The sequence below is a fragment of the Cheilinus undulatus genome, linkage group 9, assembly GCF_018320785.1.
Source record: "Cheilinus undulatus linkage group 9, ASM1832078v1, whole genome shotgun sequence".
Lineage (NCBI taxonomy): Eukaryota > Metazoa > Chordata > Actinopteri > Labriformes > Labridae > Cheilinus > Cheilinus undulatus.
Genome location: NC_054873.1, coordinates 34,884,230 through 34,905,202, shown reverse-complemented (window position 1 = coordinate 34,905,202; position 20,973 = coordinate 34,884,230). Strand labels below are relative to the sequence as shown.

Here is a 20,973-nt window from a genome sequence, read left to right as displayed (position 1 = left end):
ATAACAAAAAACCTGCAGCAGTTCAGACTCATTTGCATGCTTGAGAACCTAAAATGCAAGGATGGAGTCTGTGTGTGACAAAATGAAAAAGCGTTGAGTTACTAGACCAAGTGTGTGTCCTGGCATGTGGCTATAAAAAGGGACTGTTGTTAAAAACTGTTGCTGACATGTAAAGATTTAGAGGTTTGACTCAGTAGGGTTGGTTAAAATGGCTGCAGAGATCATGGAGATAGATATCTATAAACATTTAAACATGTTAGTGTAAAACATTATAGATGGGTTGACCTGTAATAAACTCTGATCCTGAATTAGAAACAACAGAGTGAAGTGTGAGTCAAAGATGAGTTGCCAGCTGCATCAGCGTTAACCCTGTGCAACTGTAAGCTTGTGCTTTAGTCGTGTAAAACACAGACACTCATGCACATGCTCATGAAGTCATCCAGAGAAAGCAGAGAGTTTACCCATCAGAGACATGCTCAGAGAGGCAGTAGACATACTGATCAAGGTTAAACTGCGTTGTTCACACTTTGGAGCCACAGCAGCTGTTTGCAGGTTATCATGAGCGTGAAGCAAAGAGGACGTCCTGTTATTAATAGTCATATGTGTGTGCCTTTGTTTAGCGTGTGTGTGGCTGTCCTTTAAACTGAAATGCCAGGTCACATTTCACGGTCACTAAATGGCAAAAGTCAGCTTTGCTCTGCAGACAGCAGGTTAAAGTGTCTTCTTATTGAATACAGGCAGTCCAGTCCTCTCTTTTCTATCTCACACACACTCAGACCGAAATAAAGCGCCGATATGCTGTTTCATGTCTTGTTTGGCTGAGCTTCAGAGTATTGGTTTGTCTAATCTCAACTGTGGAGACACTCAGAAGTCCTGTTCTACTATCAGACACAATACTGATACTGGATTTAACCATCAGGCTGCTCTCTGACAGAGACAACACATCATTAAAACTAAATCTGCGTCGGCAGGATATCAGGATTACCCAGATTCACTATTCTTATTGTCAAAATTACTCAAGACAAAATTGGCCTTATTCAAGGTCAAAATTAGATCTGACCAGGAAATATATAAAAATGATTTACTCAAAGGAAAGGGGTTATATTTTAAAGGGAAATTTTTATTTTAAAACTCTGACAAGTTTTTGTATTTCTTTTTGTGGAGTGAAACTCTGGAGGAATGTGGAGCTAAAGGAATGTCCAAACATTAAACTGTCCAAAAAGCAGTATAAGAATATAATTTTCATAAGGTACATGAATGAACAGGATGTTTGACTATCACCATCTTTCATTAGGCATAACTTTATCCATTTATGTATTTGTTTTCTCTTACATAACTTGAGGACTTGGTATTTGTTATATAGTGTATGAGTGCTATGTATTATGACATATTTTTGTTTTGAATATTGTATTCTACATAAACTTTATATCAATACGTATTTGTACAGTGTAAATAATTGTAGATTTGGGTGTATTTATCTGTATATTTTTTAAAGAAAAACATTAATATTTAGTTCATGAAAAAAGCAGTGCTAACTTTTGAAAATGAATTGATAATTGCATATGTCTACACTGATAAGGGAGCCAATAATTACCCATTACTAAGTTTAGGAAAAGAGGTGAGATTAAAGAAGTTTACACTTCTTCCAACTCCTTTTCAAATATGTAAATCCAATCATTTAGTGTTAGTGTTTTTCATTTCTAGTTCATGTGTTTTTTTTATGTTTGCCTGTTACTACGTATATGGATATTATTTTCCCTTTTATTAATTAATTTATTTATTTGCATTTTCAAAATAATCTATCAACAAACCAACTGTAATTATGCAGACTTTTCCCCTTTTCAGAGTCGGGACCTTTAAAAGAAACATGGATCAAACCAGTGGAAATTTTTTTTGAAGTTGGGACCAGTTTGCATTGTGATCCACAAACATTAAAATGACAGACATTTTATATGATATTATTATAGTTTATACTTCAGATGACATTTTTGCATTTGCATGCATTATGGAATCGTTTTTGGGTTGCAAATATTTAGTTATGCATTTTGTTTTAGTGTAAAAGGAAAGCCTTTCTCTACAAAAGTAAACAAATTTTAAACAGTGGGACCTCACTGTCTCTGTAAACATTTTCATGTTGGGTAGAGATGTCCTACTCAGCTCTGACTTGATTTTTGTTTTAACTGAAGACCCTACTCAACAAAAAAGGCACTTCATGAGGTGTATTTACGAAACAGTAAAGCATGGTTTAGGTTTTGTGTATAGATTTCACATAATGAGGGAGAAAAGCTGATAAAAGGGTCTTCTTGGTGAATGCTCTGCAAGTTTGCAGAGCAGTGTGGTGGGTGGAAGTTGCATACTGTGTGTTTAATGATTCTTAAGTGTCAGTGCTACACAGCACTGAATTTAACACCAAATTTCAAGTTATTATTTGGTGTATATTGAATATATTTCTAATATATGAACCATTCTTTTGGTCAAAATTTAATTCTAAAAGTCACTGAACACATAGTTGTACAATTTTAAAGAACCGAGAAAGTCTATTTATCTGTATACATGAATTAATTTTGTTATTTTGCATTTAAAGTCTGGCAACCATATGAATCTAAATTTCTAATGTCACAAATTCAAATTTGATCTTTAAAAAAAAAATTTTAAAATGAAAAAAAAAAAATGTAATTCAAAAAGGGAGGTAATATTTGTTAAAGGACAGAAGGACATAGGAGGCCACCTGAGGGTAAGTGGAGGTGCTTAGATGAGGAGAGGACAACACCTCTGAGCTTTTAGAGACTGTCGCATTAGAGAGTCAATTTTTAACCAGCCCCAGAGTTTAATTAGGCATAAAATTACAGTAAAAGCAAACTTGAGTGACAGTACGGCCCCGACTCCCCCTCTCTCTCAAACAGACACGGTTTAAGTCTTTAATCACCTCCTCTTTGACTCTCCCTCTCTCTCTCTCTCTGTAGGACTGCGGCTTCAGTCACTCGTGGTATCTGTCCATCTTCAGCGTGCTCTGCTGCCTCGGTATCATCCTGTGTCTGGCCACCTCCGTTGCTGTGGAGTGGACCGGCCTCAAAGTGGCCAAAGAGCTCCACCACAATTTGCTCAACAAAATCATCCTGGCCCCTATGAGGTACAACACGTGTCTCTGTGCATGGTGTGTGAAAAAGAGGGGTTTGTGTTCAAACAAAAAGATCATTTAAAAGAGGAAACACAGTTAAAAGCACCTTTTCTTGCCCCATTAGTCATTGAACCATCTGCTGTCTGTTACACATAACCTAGGAGACACCACTTACATAAGGATGCTCACATGCTCATAACACCCCTGCGTGTACTGTAAACATACTTCAACACACAGCTGGATGATTAGATACATTACACATGAGAGAGTTTAGACTTAACCAGCTGTTTAAGCAGATTCATGGTAAATATTGTTTTTTGTGAGCAAGTGGGATTTTCAGAATTACTTGCAACTTTCCAGACTTTAGATCGAGTGTACAAAAAAAAATCATAAGGATGATAAAACAAGTTATCTATTCAAGGGCATAGATTCACTGATCTGCACTTTCTTTAACCCTGCAGGCTCTTTGAGACAACTCCGCTCGGCAGCATCCTCAACAGATTCTCCACAGACACAAACACCATCGACCAGCACATCCCCACCACCCTGGAGTGCCTCACGCGCTCCACCCTGCTGTGTGTGTCTGCTCTGGGCGTCATCTCCTACGTGACTCCCGTCTTCCTCATCGCACTCCTGCCTCTGGCCGTCACCTGCTACTTCATCCAAAAGTACTTCAGGGTGGCCTCCAGGTGAGTCACACAGGATTTGGTGACAAATACCATGTGAATTTGCAGTACGGTTGTCTAAAGGTAAAATTTTTTAGTGGTGATTAAGTAGAGAATTTCAGTGGTTAATCATGATTAACTTACTGAAAGTCAGCTTTTGTTTCATTTTGGAATTTTTTCCTTTCTTAATATCAAGGTAACTGACTTTCTGTTTGGATACAGACTTGCTTTTATTTTGAAAGTAAATAAGGAAAATTGTGTGAGATGAAGAATCAAACTGCAGAAAAAATAAACTTTTTATGGATTGAAAAAGAAGTAGGTAATAAGAAGATAAGTTTCAACTTGTCCACTGAGATATCTGGATTTTTTTTAAGTGAAATGAGACATTATGGAGCAGTTTTTAACATTAGTGTGGCTGCAGGGAGACACTGCAGTGGCTTACCCAAAGTGTGCTTAAATGGGACCATAATGCAATTAATTGCAATTTTAAAGAATGCAAAAATTACAGACCTTGATTAGTTTGATTGAATGCAATTATGCTAGCAGCCCTAATTTGCAGTTTCCATTATAAATACACACACAAACGGGTTTGGATCCTGTGCAAAATGCTGATCTTGACCCATGCATTTCAATGAGACTTTTACTGCACAATATTTTGATTATATGTCATCAAAATAAGAGGTATTAGGCATTTCTCTATTTTTATTACATCCCTGATGTTGTGAATAATGCTTTAAAGCTCCTGTGGGGAGTTTTTAGCTGGTTGTGAAACAATTAAATTAAATCTTATTTCTCTCCCTACAAAAGCAAACAGGATATAAGGAAAATGATTGATTAGTTCTGATCAAATTTAAAATGTTTTTGATTCTACTGCTGGACTGATTTCACTCAAATAATAATAATAATAATAATAATATCTTGAATTTATATAGCGCCTTTCAAGAAACCCAAGGACGCTTTACAGGAACACATAGACATGGACAAACTATAACATTTCCCAATTAAAGATTACTGTGAGAGATTTATTCGATTGTTAACTGAAAGTAGGATGATGTCATTTTAAGCAAATTTACAGAGTGTTGGTCTAGACCATGCTCTTTTTTAATGATCTGCAAAGGTCCAACATTAATCCAACACTGATAAAACATTTAGCATAGTTACAGAAGTTAGAATAAAACCTTACTTCAAAATAAAATTTTTAAAGGAGATCCCATTTAAGGTTAAGGGAGCAATCAATCAATTAATCAATCAATCAGTCAGTCTTTGTATAGCTCCAATTCTAACCAAAGTTATCTAAATACACTTTACAAAGAGGGCAGGTCTAGTCTAATCTCTTAGATGTAGCCTTTTATTATAAAGACCAGCGCTAATCACTGTGAGCTCAGTACCAGCAGCAGCCTCATTACGGTGGCAAGAAAAATCTGCCCTTTCATGGGTGGGATGTGGAATAATTCTTTCTTTTATATTATTTACAAGCCAAGGAACACACATATAATTTCCCCTCTTCACATGTCCCTCTGTTCAGCCACATCAGCAGCTTTGCACAGTGATTAAGTTATATTATACAAAAGGTGTTCACACTTCACAGTTCTCTGACATGAATATGATATTGCCTTTGAATATGACATTTTTTGCCTAAATAAAGTAAATCACTGCTATTTGGTCAAAAGTATATTGTGAAATAAGCTCTGAAAATCTCTTTTTGAAAACATTTTTCCTTTATGTGACACAGGCTTGATTAGATATTTATGTAGTTATTTTTTTCTCCATTTAAAGGCCATTCATGTAAACTGTGCTTCAGTTAATATCTGGCTCTCTCTCTTGTGTGCGTTTTTAATCAGGGATCTGCAGCAGCTAGAGGACAGCACCCAGCTCCCTTTACTCTCTCACTTCTCTGAGACAGTGGAGGGTCTCACCACAATAAGAGCCCTACGGTAATTATGATCAAGAGATAATAAACTAGTGTAACTGAATGAGCAGTAATGAGAGGAGATTATTCTAAAACATTTTAGAAGAGAGATATCAACTTTTTTAGTCCCTCTCCACTTAAACATATTATTGTTACCTCAGCTGTGTTAAAGCATCACTGTTATGAAATGTTTGTGTGTGTCTGCTTTAACATCATCTGCTGTTGAGAGAGTTTCCCTCTGTTCATCCTAGATCTAATTTAATCAATTTAATTTAATCACATACTCCTACGAGATGTTTTGCAACACACAGCAGTGACTGATTTTGAGGCCTACTGACCTTATTTGCAGGAGGGAAATTTCCTCCATTCTCAGTTAAGGTCAAATATTTCAGTGGTCTACTGCGATGTTCCTGCTTTACAAAGACACACTCAGGGAATCCTGCATATTATCATTATTCTATCATCTTTAAAGACACCATAAATTACTTATATTGAGGACACTTCGTGCTTTTGGAAGATCAAACAAAATATTTGAAAACCCAACAGCCACAGATGAGATTTAACAGCTTTTTCTGTAACATTACTGCAAAATAGTGTTACAAGATAAGAGAGAAAAATGCTTGCAAAATTGTATTTCTTTGCAAGTGAAGTTGTTAGCATTGCTAATCCAGCTTGCTCAATGGTTCTCAAATAGGAGTATGCACACTCCTGGGGTTACATGAGATTTTAAAATATTTATTTGAAAAAATAGTGTCCATGCAAAACATCCTTTAAAATTACTGATAAATATATCAATAAAATATAAGTGTGAGTTCATAAAGTTGCCTCCCTGCCACCAAAAATGACAAAGATCCTCATTAAAGCCGAAGTCCAAGTTTGTCTCTAAAGTGTTTCACTAAGTGCAAAAACACTCAGTTCAGTGAAACAATGCAACATTCTCTGTCGACAGTTTTTAACATTAACAGTCTTCTTATTGACCCTTAAATAAGTTATTTTAGGATCATAGATATTTTTACTTTAGCAAATCTTTTCTTCACAATTAAATGTAGGATTTTTTTGTGAATCTTTTTTCTATTTGGAAACTTGTTAATGATTTATTTTTTGTTGAAAATGTGTATCTGTAACTAAGTTCACAATTTCAGTTAGAGAAGAGATCTTTGTTATATCCCAAAAGAGGGCGCAAAGCTGTTCAATATTTTTGTGTGCACAAATCTTTATTTATAATTAACGTATTATTTATTATTTCTTTTCTAAACAAGTTTTTATTAAGATCTTTTTGTTTCCTAAAAGTTCAAGAGAGACCTCTACAAATGAGCAGTGTTTGCACACTCATTAAATTTTAAATGGTTTCGTGCCGGTCCAGTCACTGTTTTCACTACATTAATTTGAATACAAACATTTTAGTGATGAGACATTAATTTAGTCATGGATAATTATAATTAACATTTAAAATGCTCTGATTTTATTTTTTCAAATCTTTGACATTTTAAAGTGTTTATCAGTTACAGAGTTAAATAAATCAGACACTAATGTCACAGCACTACTTGGCTGAATGAAATATTTCACAGGGGGCCCAACACTGAAAAAATGTTGAGAACCACTGATCTAGCTAATGAACAAACCCTGCTGTGACAAACAGAAACAACAAAAACTTTATAGTGTTGTTTTGATTTACACATTCAAACAGTAGCTAGGACCTTAGCTGGTTCTTAATGAGAGATGCTTAGTTATAATTTTTTTTTTAATATGTCCTACTATTTCTTCAGATGCTTTAATATCCACTGTTTTTAGTCAAACATGTATTGGATGGTAAAAGTTTGATAATTTTTCAGATTACCTAGATTTGTATGACTTTCAGCCAACAAAGCTGCGTAACATTTTAAGAGTATTTGACCCTGAGGGGGGAATGATCAGCATGTAACTTCATGATTTACATGAGTGATACTGAAACTTAAAACCTACAGGTTTAAAACACCATAAACATCTTTGCAGAGAAGAAGAAGCAAACAAAAATTCGAGATTAAGTTTTAGTTGTTATTTTTCTACTTAAAATGATCTCAGAAACAGGATTATTGTTCACAGCAGAGCATTTTGAACTAAAAGACTGTGTTTCATACATCTTGAATTTTAAGTGTAATTAAGAATCATTGTAGATATTTTTTCTGTTATCATTAAAAAAGTAAGTGTTAATTAGGTGGTGTTTGCCTCTCTTTCAGTGCTATTTTGTTATCTTTCTCTCAGATCTAAATCCACCTGCCCTGCTGGTTTTATAGACTAGAGCCAGTGCATTTAATGCTCTCGTTTGCTTTGGATTCAATGAAACGACCCAATTAGAGAAGCAGAACAGCCACAGAGTGCAGGCAGGCGGACTCTCAGGACACAGAAGCACAAATAAAAATGAGTCATGTCTTTTGTGTTGGCAGGTACGAGCCCAGGTTCAGACAGAGGCTGCTACAGTTCACTGATGCCAACAACATCGCCTCACTCTTCCTCACAGCAGCAAACCGCTGGCTGGAGGTCCGCATGGTAAGAGCTGTCTGCTGTTCACTTCTTTCAGCTTCACATCAGTCCAGCTCTGTTTGTCGGTGTTACTGAGTAACTGCTCCCTCTGTTGGGATCCTGAAAAACTGAATTTTTCATGGGGTCACTGCTGCTATGATCTTCTCATATTTTTCATGAAGCACGCTGCTCACAGCACATTTGGCTTGTTTAGGAGAGAAGAAGACAATCACATGTTTATGGATTCATGTGCAGAGAAAACATGCAGAGCTTCACAGAACAGCCCTGTAAAAACTGATCTGTAATAATAAATGTTAAATAAGTTTAACTTTCTCAGTGCTGCACAATCTCCTGTCTATAAATTTGACCTTGTGTCTCTGCAGGAATACATCGGAGCCTGTGTGGTACTGGTGGCGGCTGTAGCCTCTATCACAAACTGTCTTTACAACGAACTGTCTACCGGGCTGGTGGGGCTCGGACTGACCTACGCACTCATGGTGAGACTCTGTGTCCATGTTTTACTAGTTCAAACACATACAAAACGATATACTGCTAGTGCTGAGCTCACTGTGATTACCATGGGGTCTTTGTAATAATACGGTCCAGAACGGCCCTCTTTGTAAAGTGTCAGGAGATCAATTTGGTTATGAATTGGTGCTGTACAAACAATTATTGATTGAGACTGATTGATTGCTTTAGCTGGAGTCTTTAAGAACAAACTGGTGTTTTTAAGCACTACTTTCACACATTTAAAAATATATTTATCATATTGTTGTGTGTTAGTTTTATTTGTTGATATCTGAAAACCACTTCTCATATAGTCAGAATTTGTAGGTTGAAACGTTTTCTTGTTGTTTACAGGTGAAGGAAACTATAAAGGGAATAACTTAAAATGCAAATTCAATGTATGATGTATTTTTCTATTTTCTTCTTGTTTCACTCTTCAAGCTAAAAAAGGATAAAAGATCAAACTGATCATTTTAACACATCAGCTAGTCAAAGTTTGTTAAACATTTTAATGATTTGGACTTATTTTCCTCAAAGAGTTTTTTTTTTACCTCCTCATCCATAAAAAATTCAATGTAAAACCTTGTTTAGTGTTCATCCACATTCAAATATATGCAGATACTTAAAATAAAATATTGAAAGATTTATAATAAATCTAGGGTGACTAAAACACCTGAGAATCATGACAATTTTGATTGTATCAGTCCTTAAAAAGTCCTTCTGATTGAAACAGCGCTGTGATGATACAACAATGCAACAACAGTGTCAGTCATGAAATGTTTTGTAACATTTGACATGATCTGATTAAGTCTCCAAAATCCCTGATTTACTTATGAAAGGACTCATCACTCCTGTGGCATGACCTGAATATTTACTCAGCTCTCCTCCTCCTCTTCCTCCTCAGGTATCAAACTACATGAACTGGATGGTGCGTAACCTGGCAGACATGGAGGTGCAGCTCGGCTCAGTCAAGAGGATAAACGGCCTTCTTAAAACTGAACCAGAGAACTATGAGGGGCTGCTCAGTGAGTCACACTTCTGCCTACATCGAGATTTTCTTCACTCATTCAGAGGCTTATATAGAAACACAAAACCTTTTCTGTTTGAGAAACAAAGTTTGGTGTTTTTTTCCCTTCAGGATTACAGTTAATGCAAATTTATTACTGTTTGACTCATGTTTGGTATCAAAGTGCTCATTACTGCTATTCTTCTGATATACAATCCTTTCAGCAAGGGTTTTTGAGGGAAACAAGATCAGTACCTTCAGATTCGTTGTTAATATCTTTTTAAATTGACAGAATGATTCTGAATGTAGGAACTTAAAATAAACACAAGATACTCGTGTCCTAATGAAAGGATAAGAGCTCAGTGAGGAGACCCCTTATCTCAGTTATGCCCCTCTGCACTACTGATAGATTACATAATCTACCACACAACCTTTAGCTGCCACAGCATCTCCACCTTCAACAGACTCAGGCTTTGCACATGCAAACTCCATATGGTAACAACACTCATTCTACCTACCCAACCACATGGCCCCCCACAGGAACCCCTGCCAGACTATGTGGACTGCCAGAGCCAGGACAAGTGGAAACCTCATTCACTGGTGTTTCATCCATACAGAGATGTAGAAAGAACAAGACTATTGACCTCAAGTAAAAGTACATGTACTTTAGTAACAATTTACTGGAGTAGAGGTAAAATTACTGACCAATAAATATACACTAGTAGGAGTAAAAAGAATTCATTTAAAATTTAAAGCATTGGTTCTTAACTGGTGGGGCACTGGGCTGTTTTCAGTGGGTTGTGAACTGGTTTCAGGGAAACAAAAGGCAAATTATCTGTGATACTGAAGCCCTAGGCAGACATCTATCCATATACTTTATTTTGCAGGAAAACCAGTACATTCTGATTGTTTACTTGAGATTTTCTCTTATTTATCCTTTTATCTTGTATGGTAAATATTTTCAAAAAGGTTAGTTTTCGTATGATAATTTGTAAATGTCTTTCACCTTTCAAAACAACCAGATGTGTTATAATGGTAAAACAGTGAAATTAAATGTTTGCATGCATGTCCTCCCACAGTGTTAGCCGGTCTCTTTGTTCAGCCTTTGGTTGTGTTCCTTCCGAGGTCCAAATTTCTGCATTTTTTTGTTGAATTAATTTGATAAAAATCAGAAATTTGGGTCCCTACTTCACATTACAGTAGGTTATGGGTCCTGTGGCTGGATCAGTTGAGAACCACTAGTTCAAAGTACTGATTAGTTGCTAAGGAGTTGTACAATAAAATATGATCTTTCTTTACTGGCAATAACAAAATGAGAACATGGATCCCCAACCAGGTTGTTCAGGTAAAGTCACACCTTTATAATAAGGTAAAATGTAACAGCTGTTTTGAGATGTGGTGAGGAATTTATTCCTTTCTATGTGTTACTGACCATCATGTGCTGTCAAAACCAATGTAATTGGTAACTTCCACCCCTGGTCCCATGAGTCCTTGGGGAGACTGGATAATGAAGTCTGGCATCCCAGAGTCTACGCCCTCTACACACACTCTCACTGCCCACTATACCATCGTGAACTCGACCCTTATCTTAGCTACTTTACCACATGGCCATCACAACCCAAAACAGGATCACCACCTTGAACATACAAGCTCCAGTTAGTGAACAGTACTGATATTACCTACCCTAGCACATGGCCCTTATGGCCCCCACAATCAAGATAACTAGTCCTGGTGCAACACAATGAAAAGAACTTCAAAGGAAACACTGGAGAAAATAGAAACCGAGTAAAATCTGAAGAGAGAGCTTGAAGAGAAGAAATGCAAATGCTCTGAGCTAATATGATGTGTATAAAACTGTGTAAAAGCTAAATTTCAGAGATGTCTTTATGTTTTTCAGCAGTGTCTCAGGTCCCTGACGGCTGGCCCCGACAGGGAGAGATCCAGATCCAGAATTTGAGTGTTCGGTACGATCCCACGCTGAAGCCTGTGCTCAAAAATGTTAACGCACACATCAGCCCTGGACAGAAGGTAAACTAACAGAGGAGTCAAGGCTTTAAACGCTGTAAAATATAAAACATTGATGACTGATTGTTGGTGACAGTGAAAATTCAGGGTGGTTTGTTTGCAGGTGGGAATCTGTGGCAGGACAGGCAGCGGAAAATCCTCTTTCTCCTTGGCCTTTTTCCGCATGGTGGACATGTTTGAGGGTAAAACAAAACTCTGACACTTATATTTAACTTTTTTTACAGTTTCTTTTATTGTCTGCGTATGAAATTTGTATGTATTTTTAAAATTTCATAGGGAGGATTGTAATAGATGATATCGACATCGCCAAGCTGCCTCTGCAGACCCTCAGATCTCGATTGTCCATCATTCTCCAAGACCCCATCCTGTTCAGCGGGACAATACGGTACGTTTAGTTTCAATGAGCATCAGTTTTCAGTGGTTAGACACACAACATTTCCAGGAACAAGACCAAACACTTTGGCAAAGACTTCAAAGACACTTATCTGAAGCCTTAGAGGAGCTGAGGGCCTGCGGATAAGAGGAAAACTCCTCCATAGAGGTCTATTTTTAGGTCTCAGCCACAGTGGCCCTTTTTGTCAGAGAAGATGAGATATGAGGAAGCTGTGCAGTGATGTCAAACCTCAGTTTTAGATATTTCAGTCGAATCATGCAAAATTATAATGTAAGATGTATGATAATCTGCTGCTAAATAAAGTGGAGAGTCAGCAGGTTTGGGAGGTTTCTTTCTGAGTCTGCATCTTTCCAGGGCAAACAAATTCAGTATTGCTGCAAATTGAAAGGATGTAAAAGTTAATGTAGTGTTAAAGCTAAAGTGGACTGAACTGTACTCCATTAAGTGAAATATCGGTTATGTGGTTTTAGCTGCAGACGACTTAAATGAAGTGCAGCATTACACTAAGAGTTAAAGTTGGGGATGGGTTATGAGGCTAACCAAGTCCTTAAGATATGAATTAATATCTTCTTCTTTGCCTTCTGATTGTGTGGTTAGGTTCAACCTGGACCCAGAGATGAAAGCTACAGATGAGATGCTCTGGGAAGCTCTGGACATAGCTCAGCTGAAACCTGTCGTTAAATCTCTTCCAGGAGGACTTGGTGAGCAGTTCGGTTCTTTAAATGACGTGTGTGTGTGTGTGTGTGTGTTTGTCTTCTTTGGTGACTTCAGTGTCTTGGTTGGTGCTCCTCTTGATTTTGTACCTTTTCAGCTACAGTTCCTCTTTAATGTCAAATCACAGCACTGAGTCTGTGTGGATAGGTCTCTGTCAGGCTTGCACATCTGGACACTGCAATTTTACTCCATTCTTCTTTGCAAAACTGCTCAAGCTCTGTCAGGGTGAACCGGGATCAGGCAAGAACAGAGGTGATGGCGAGTTGAAGCTTCATGAAGCACTGAAGCTTTCCATTCAGTTGCTTCACTCATGGGCCGAAGCTTCATGGTGCTTCACTTGCTCCACTGTGCCATCTAGTGACAACACGTGTATAACAGGTAGAATGATTATAATGCCATGGGTTTGGTGTGTGAAGCTTTGGATTAAATAAACAAATGTGATGCCAATACACAAATTAGAAAATCATTAATATGGTGTGTGTCTTTATAATACAATGGCGGTGTCAAAAAGGAACATGGAAACAAATTGTTGAGAGGGTTGTGATGTGCTTGTGTAACTTTGTATATTTCGAATGTGACCGGTATAACTACAAATTTGAATGTATTAAGGGAGCCATTCTCTATGTGCAAATAATAAAATAATTTTATCTTTAAATGACCTTATTAATAATCTCCGGACAGTGTTACTTAGCCTAGCTCAAAGTTATTCCAAAACATAAGCCACTGATGGAGACTATTAATTAGCTAAGCAGCCACAAATCACTGGGAAAATAACTACTTATATTAACTTTAATACAACTAAGTAACTTTTCCATGTACTTACCTTTTTTTTTTTACTACTTGTACTTAACTACATTTTAAAAAGCATCTGTCATTGTATGAAAAAAAAAAACAACAACAATAAGTTAAAGAAGAAACAAGCTTTCTGACAGCTGCAGGAGCTTGGCAGTTGTTTGGCCAATGTGACAATCAGCAGCACAAAGAGAAAATTCTTCAGTATTGCATCCAGAATAGTAGCATTTTTCCTAATCATAACAGTGTACTTTTAGTGAAGCACCTGCATTAGATGTTCATATTCTCCTGTTGTTGTTGTACTGAAGGAAACATTATATCTGACTTTTCAAAAGTACCCACTTATTACTCAGTACTTTGAATTACTTTATTTATTTGAGTAGATTTAAAGAGAAATAATTGTACTTTTTCTGAAATAAACTGTTGTCATAGTAACTGTACTTCTACTTAAATGCAATATTCTTATACATTTTCTTTGCATGCTTATCAGTCAGATTAAACACACCCATTCCTCTACATGTAGGTGATCTGTCATATCTGTAAGCTGCCATCATGACTCCATACAAATATCAGGTTGCTGTATCAAAATACAGTAGCATGAATTTTTTACCCCCTTGTTAGAGTTGTTTTATGTGTTCATCTAAAGGTACATTATGATCTGCTCACTCTTGGCATGAGCTGAGCTCTGAGTGACTCTTTAACCTCTGGACACCATGAATATTTGGTATACTGATACACGGGGGCTTCTCTCAGCAGGGTCTTACTTTAGCCGCTGATGGTCCAACATTTATCTGTGTTATTTAAATCACTGTCATCTCAGAATTAAAGAGAGAAACTGATTGAAACTCCAGAGCAAGCATGGGCTGCTGCTGCTGAAGTATTTTTGCTTTAGATACCTTATTTCAGGTGTTATCCTGACAAAAATGTGCGTTGATGTACATGTTGTGTGTGTGGTTTAAGCCCAAGCTTCTCTCTGCTTTAGCTTGCACTCACTTGAGCCAAAAGTTCAATAATGTATTGATTAGTAGCCCAGGAGTTAGTGGGTACTTAATTTTGCCCTCTTAATATAATTAAAGTATCTGCGGTGCATCAGAGCAGAGTTTATACGGTCAGAGCAGAGTAGTTAAACTGCATTGAGTCAGGAAGTCTTTTACTGCTATGGTGGGAAGTTTTTTTTTAAAGACATTAAGTTCATTTTGAAAATACAGCATCAGCAGAAAGAGATTTCGTATATTCATATTCACACATTAACTTATTATATTATGAGGAAACCTTCTGATTTATACTTTCTCTTCATCATCTAATGGGTCTAAAATTTTAGAGATGTGCCCAGCCTCACAAAAATTAATTGAACTGTGTGGTGTAGAGCTTGCATGCAGCTGCTCGGCCATGGAAACCTGTTCCATGAGCTGCACAGTTTTTCTTCTTACATTAATGCCATTAGAAGTTCTGAACAGCTACAGAATTAGCAGAGTGTTTGCAACTTTTATGCACCATCTGCCTTAGCATTTGTTGATCCCACTCTGTGATTTTGCGTGGTCTTCCATTTCATTAACCTTGCAAAGCAGATGGATTTGCCTGTTTCCGTGTTTCTCACTGGCAAATCCATCTTGCAAAGATCCTGTCTCAACCGTCTGGGCCCGGTTAGAAAGTGACAGGACCAATCAGCGTCAAGGGGCAGTACTTCGAGTGTGGCAGAGTGCGGATGTAAGCAAGCAGTAAGAAGAGGCACCTGAGGCAATGAGTCTGACTAAAACAACTGAACTGAATAACTGTCAGATGTGGCCAAACACTTTTGTCCATACAGTGCAGCTTAAATCTGCTTATAAAGGGCTGTTGGATCACTGCAGAGTAGTTTATTTTTTCATGTGTTATACTAAAAAGTAGCACCGCTTACCTTTGCCCTCTCATTCAGCTGACAGTGTAATGTCACATGTTAAAAATCAAGAAGTCTAGACACCTGTACATCTGTATACTGGTCTGCATATACACACAGATAAAAAAATCAAATATATTTTGTTTATCTGTTTCTCTTCAGATGCCATGGTGACAGAAGGAGGAGAAAACTTCAGTCAGGGTCAGAGACAGCTCTTCTGTCTGGCCCGAGCCTTTGTCAGGAAAACCAGCATCCTCATCATGGATGAGGCCACAGCATCCATTGATATGGCAACGGTGAGTATGCAGAGGTACCGTGAGGAGGGGCTACATGGTTGAAATATTTATTTATTTATTAAAATATTTATTCATTTTATTTGAAAGAAGATGACAGAAATACTTTAAGAGAAAGAAAACTGTAGGTCATGTTGAAGATAAGGTTCACTCATTTAAAGGAGTGATTTTATCTGCAGCCATTAAAATGAAAAAGGAAGAGTAGACTGATGAAGAAATACATCACACTAAACAAATGCATTCTAAATGTAAAGGCATATTTTACTGATCAAAAATCTAAAAATGACAGCATAATCCAGTTTATTTATGGGAAGGTGATGTCTACTAATAGATAAAATAAGATGTAATAAAGAAAACCAGAGTGTGGGGGAGAGAGAAGAAGAAAGGAGTGGACTGGGTGCAGAGTAGCCCTGGGGTGGAGTCTGTGTTAGCAGTAGGCTTCTTCTTACTTAAGACCCTCTCCTCAGAGATGGGCTACAAAGGGCCCCATTCTATGATAGAATAATGCAGCTGTGCTGCCCTGGAGGAAGCACAGTGGAGCGTCTAATTAGAGCCACTGAGACAAAGAACAACAGAGGTGACAGTCTGGAAAATAAGCTTTCAGGAAGTGTTTTTGCTCAAGCATTAAAGAGTTTGCATTTTAGCCTTTCCCCTTCATTACTTTTGTTTTTGTCCTTGATTCTGGACATCACTAAACCCTCCCCTCTCTCTCTCTCTGTCCTCATAGGAGAGCATCCTGCAGAAAGTGGTGATGACTGCTTTCGCTGACCGCACAGTTGTAACTATAGCAGTGAGTATCTCCTTTACGCTGTGCCAATGTGTTAGGGATTTACAGTGATGCATGCAGCTCTCCCATTTCCCCATAAGTGCTGACCTTCATTTCACACTGCAGAGGATATTTACTTACTGATGCAAACCAGAGCAGCACACGTGCACATCTCCTTTTGACATTTTTTTTTTACATTACAGTAAACATTTAAAACTAAAGCTTTATTCATTACTGATGACCTAGATGTTTGGAACATTTTTATAAAATGACAGTTTAATGTGGGATGTGTTAAAGAGATTTAGAGTGCAGCAGATTTCTGTGACACCTTCATGACTTCTTTCCTCTTCCTCTTCAGCATCGCGTCCACACCATCCTGAATGCCGACCTGGTGATTGTGATGAAGCGGGGGATCATCCTGGAGTATGACAGACCCCAGGCCCTGCTGGACAAGGAGGACAGTGTCTTCACCTCCTTTGTGCGAGCAGACAAGTAGCACAAGAAGAGAGAAGCATCAAAGGAAGACATTCAAAGTGCAATTGTCTCATGGAGAATATTCCTTTTATTTTTTAATCATGTTGTATTATATTTGTACATAAAAAAGTGGATTCTTTGTTAATAAAACATAAATTATCATTTACACCTGTGTTGTTATTTTGGCTTGTTTTGTAGAAATGGCTGAGAATAACACGTAGGAGTCGTGTAGGTTAAACATGAGCTGACAGCTGAGTGCGTAGCTGTCCAGCCAGAAGAGGGAAGGAGCCAGAAACAGCATTGTGATCATGATCGTACACCCAGCGTTGTCACGGGGAAGAGGCCAGGGCTGACATCCGATATTAGAAAGTTCTATGGCTGCCAGCAGAGCTCAGAGGGCCGTAAATAAAGCGTTTGTAGGATGGTATGTAAGAGAGAGGGATCATCAGACTTTAATATGCAGGACTGGATGTCATTGAAAACACTGAATGTGGCTCCTGTGGCCCACTTTCCATTCATGTGGGGTTGACAGAAACAGCCTGAGGATGGTTTACTGTACTCTGCTCTATATTTAACCCTTTACATACTTAGAGGATGAGCAGCCTGTGCCAGTTAGGCTGCACTCTTACACACATTTCACTGCGTTATGGGCCCTCTCCTGCATTCTCATTGAGACTCACAGGAAGGGCAACACAGAGGTGGAGGAGGGAGGGACTGCCTCCACCTCACAGTGGCTCCTTCTCACGTTACCGGGCTGTAGTCAAGTGGCAGAGACAGCAGAGAGCCAACTGCGCCACTAACGCCCGCCTGCTCATCCAAAGGTGATAAAACTCTCTGAGATCCATTACGCCCCTGCGTCAACATTTAACATCTGACTCAGTTTCCTGTGCGCGCGAGGCAGATGAGAGCGTGCACAAGCCGGTCGGTGCATGATGGGACAGGGTGCAGGGAAGCAGCTATGCCCGGCTTGTCGGGGCCATGAGTGACGGTGGCAGCTGCGGAGCTGAAGAAGACGCACCTCATGGGACCCTGCTATAATGAAGCGTCTTATCTAGAAACATCGCGAGGAGCGCGCATAGCTCCAGAAACCGGGCCAGAGAGAACTCTCCTTCCTGCGCTCTCATAACGCCCTGATCGGTGAAAAACGGCGAAACCTCCGTCTTTCAGCCTGGCAGAGACGAACCGGTGCCATCAGCGCCAAACGGCTGTGGGTGCGTAGTATGGGAGCGCTATGTTGTCCCGGAAAGGACTCATCCCTGAGGATTACCTGCTGACACGTTTGGCTGAAGATGTCCTCCAGCCAAAGTTCAAGGCGAAAGCGGGTAAAGCTCGCTTCGTGGCCAAAAACGGCACCTGCAATGTAGCGCACACCAACATCCGCGAGCAGGGCCGCTTCCTGCAGGACGTCTTCACCACTCTGGTGGACCTAAAATGGCTCCACACGCTGATCATCTTCACCATGTCCTTCTTCTGCAGCTGGCTTCTCTTTGGGATGATCTGGTGGCTCATCGCCTTTGCGCACGGTGACCTGGATCACAGAGGGGACGACTTCGTCCCGTGCGTAACGGACATTCACTCCTTCTCCTCCGCCTTCCTCTTCTCCATTGAAGTCCAGGTGACCATTGGCTTCGGTGGCCGGATGATCACGGAAGAGTGCGTGTCTGCCATCATCATCCTCATCGTGCAAAACATCGTGGGACTCGTCATCAACGCTATCATGCTCGGCTGCATCTTCATGAAAACGGCGCAGGCAAACCGGCGCGCAGAGACGCTCATTTTCAGCAAGCACGCGGTGATCTCAATCCGAAACAACAAATTGTGCTTCATGATTCGCATCGGGGACCTGAGGAAGAGCATGATCATCAGCGCCACCGTGCGGATGCAGGTGGTGAGGAAAACCACCACACCGGAGGGAGAGGTGGTGCCTCTAGACCAGATCGACATCCACATGGACAACCCGGTGGGAACCAACGGGGTCTTCCTCGTGTCCCCGCTCATCATCTGTCACGTGATCGACAAGAATAGCCCCCTGTACGAGCTGTCCGCCTCTGACCTGCTGCACGAGGACGTCGAGGTGGTTGTGGTGCTGGAGGGAGTGGTAGAGACCACGGGCATCACCACACAGGCTCGGACGTCGTACGTGGCGGAGGAGATCCTGTGGGGTCAGCGCTTCGTGCCCACAGTGTCCGAGGAGGACGGCATGTACGCGGTGGACTACTCTAAATTTGGAAACACGGTGAGGGTGCCGACCCCATGCTGCAGCGCCAAGAAGCTGGACGAAGTGGGAGGGATCGCTCAGTTTAAGATGAACGAAGGGGTCACGTTGCGTGCGTCTGTGAGGAGACGGCGAGGAGGAGCGGTGGTGCGCAGGTCCAGGGTGGACAGCCGTTGATGATGCTGGCCTTTAAATATAATTCTAACAAGATTATTCAGAGACAAATTTTATTTTTAATATATATTTATGCTATGCGCACAAAGATTAAACTCAGGGTCAGAATGCACTGAGGGCTTTGAGATTTAGAGAAATCCTGAGTTTGTATGTTCATCTTTTTTTAAATTAAGAGTGAATGCATGTCTCTAGAAGCAATAAAGGTGAATGATTCCTGTAATATGTGTTTGGGGTCAATTTAAAGGGGCACGTGAACGTATGACAAAGTTGGGGGACTCGGACAAGAAATCTGACTCAGAAAAGTGATGCTGGCACCACTTCTTTCTGGGTGAAATCTGAAAGGAGGTTAATGGCAAAGATTGGGTGATTCGCAATTTAAAAGCTTAAAATGTGAAAACCGATTGGTTTGACACGTATTCAGTGTCCCAACCCAATAGTTAGAGAGCTATGCATTAAAAAATTTTTAGAGTAATATTGGCATCTTATTACAGCTCCTGTTGTCACAGAGCAATCACCTGCTACATGGAGGAACACACTTTGTGTATGTGTGTGCCTGTCCTGGTTAAGGGGAAAGACAGTCTCTATAATCTATTATACATTAATATAATCCTATCATATGTCATCCAGGCTGTCCAAAGCTTGAGCTCAGCAGGACAAGTGAGCTTGGTGAGGGTTGTTGAAGATGTTTCATTGCTCCTCTGAAAGGCTTCTTCAGCTCCAACTCTGATCATTAGACCATTAGAATGCAAATCATCAGTGACATAGTTACCAATCACAAACTTTGTGCAATAAATTGAGACCCTGCAGGGGTTGGAAAGCACACAGGTCCACAAAAGTTTCCTTGTTCCTCGGGAGGTACCTGCAGTCAAAAAGCACCTTAAAGACCCTCTAAAGTGAAATCACAAAATTTGTGTCTTAATACACTGGATATGTTAGAATATGATTGCTGTAAACGTGAATACACTGAGATATGCATATGAAATCAGATTTTCAAATCTTAGGGGATCCTATTTCTCCAAAGTGGGCGTGGCTTCAGCACATTCAACAGACACGCCCACACCATCCTGGTGCAGATTTTACTGCCTCATTTTTTATGATTTTGTAGCTTAATTTCATAAACTTGGAGATGTTTTATCAGTCTAAAATTTGACCAGGGGGTTCAAAAGGCAGTGGCCTGTCATACAACAAAACCTAAATAGAGATTTACTTTCACCTTACAGGGTCTTTAAGCAGCCAAACATACTCTGAGAATTTCAATTTGGCACCAATGATACAAGTAAATATTAACCCAAAGTAAAAAAAAACATCAAATATAAACAACAAAAGTACATTTGGTTCCTCGTACTGTTACATCCCACACCTCACAATCCTACATTTCCAATAATGCACTGTAACATCTTTGCATTAACTCCTTTCTTGCCTACAAGTAAAGCAGACTTGATTCCTTTCGATGTGTAGACACCAAATTCATCACTCTCATCATCTGGGTTTTTTCTCAGATTTTATAAATTTCACTGAAACAACAGTTAAACAGTCTGAGGAGAGC

At 39.3% G+C, this 20,973-nt stretch overlaps 2 protein-coding genes across 4 annotated transcripts in view; both read left to right on the top strand.

The window, feature by feature from the left end:
• The window catches only part of abcc8 (ATP-binding cassette, sub-family C (CFTR/MRP), member 8), an 84,829-nt gene extending 67,179 nt beyond the window's left edge, over positions 1–17,650 (top strand). For 2 of the 3 annotated variants that reach the window (XM_041795489.1, XM_041795491.1), the window contains 13 exons: positions 2,964–3,130; positions 3,580–3,807; positions 5,625–5,717; positions 8,116–8,218; positions 8,575–8,688; positions 9,603–9,723; positions 11,602–11,732; positions 11,833–11,911; positions 12,006–12,114; positions 12,721–12,824; positions 15,668–15,801; positions 16,526–16,588; positions 16,923–17,650. In XM_041795489.1, the coding sequence (XP_041651423.1) occupies positions 2,964–3,130; positions 3,580–3,807; positions 5,625–5,717; positions 8,116–8,218; positions 8,575–8,688; positions 9,603–9,723; positions 11,602–11,732; positions 11,833–11,911; positions 12,006–12,114; positions 12,721–12,824; positions 15,668–15,801; positions 16,526–16,588; positions 16,923–17,060 (1,584 nt within the window). In that variant the 3' untranslated portion in view covers positions 17,061–17,650. The remainder of the gene's footprint in view (positions 1–2,963; positions 3,131–3,579; positions 3,808–5,624; positions 5,718–8,115; positions 8,219–8,574; positions 8,689–9,602; positions 9,724–11,601; positions 11,733–11,832; positions 11,912–12,005; positions 12,115–12,720; positions 12,825–15,667; positions 15,802–16,525; positions 16,589–16,922) is intronic. The other variant, XM_041795490.1, reaches the window with a different exon arrangement.
• A 182-nt stretch (positions 17,651–17,832) lies between these two features.
• Positions 17,833–20,950, top strand: kcnj11 (potassium inwardly rectifying channel subfamily J member 11). Its single transcript, XM_041795492.1, has one exon. The coding sequence runs from the start codon at positions 18,270–18,272 to the stop codon at positions 19,428–19,430; it is 1,161 nt and encodes a 386-aa protein (XP_041651426.1). The 5' UTR covers positions 17,833–18,269; the 3' UTR covers positions 19,431–20,950.
• The last annotated feature ends 23 nt before the right edge of the window (positions 20,951–20,973 follow it).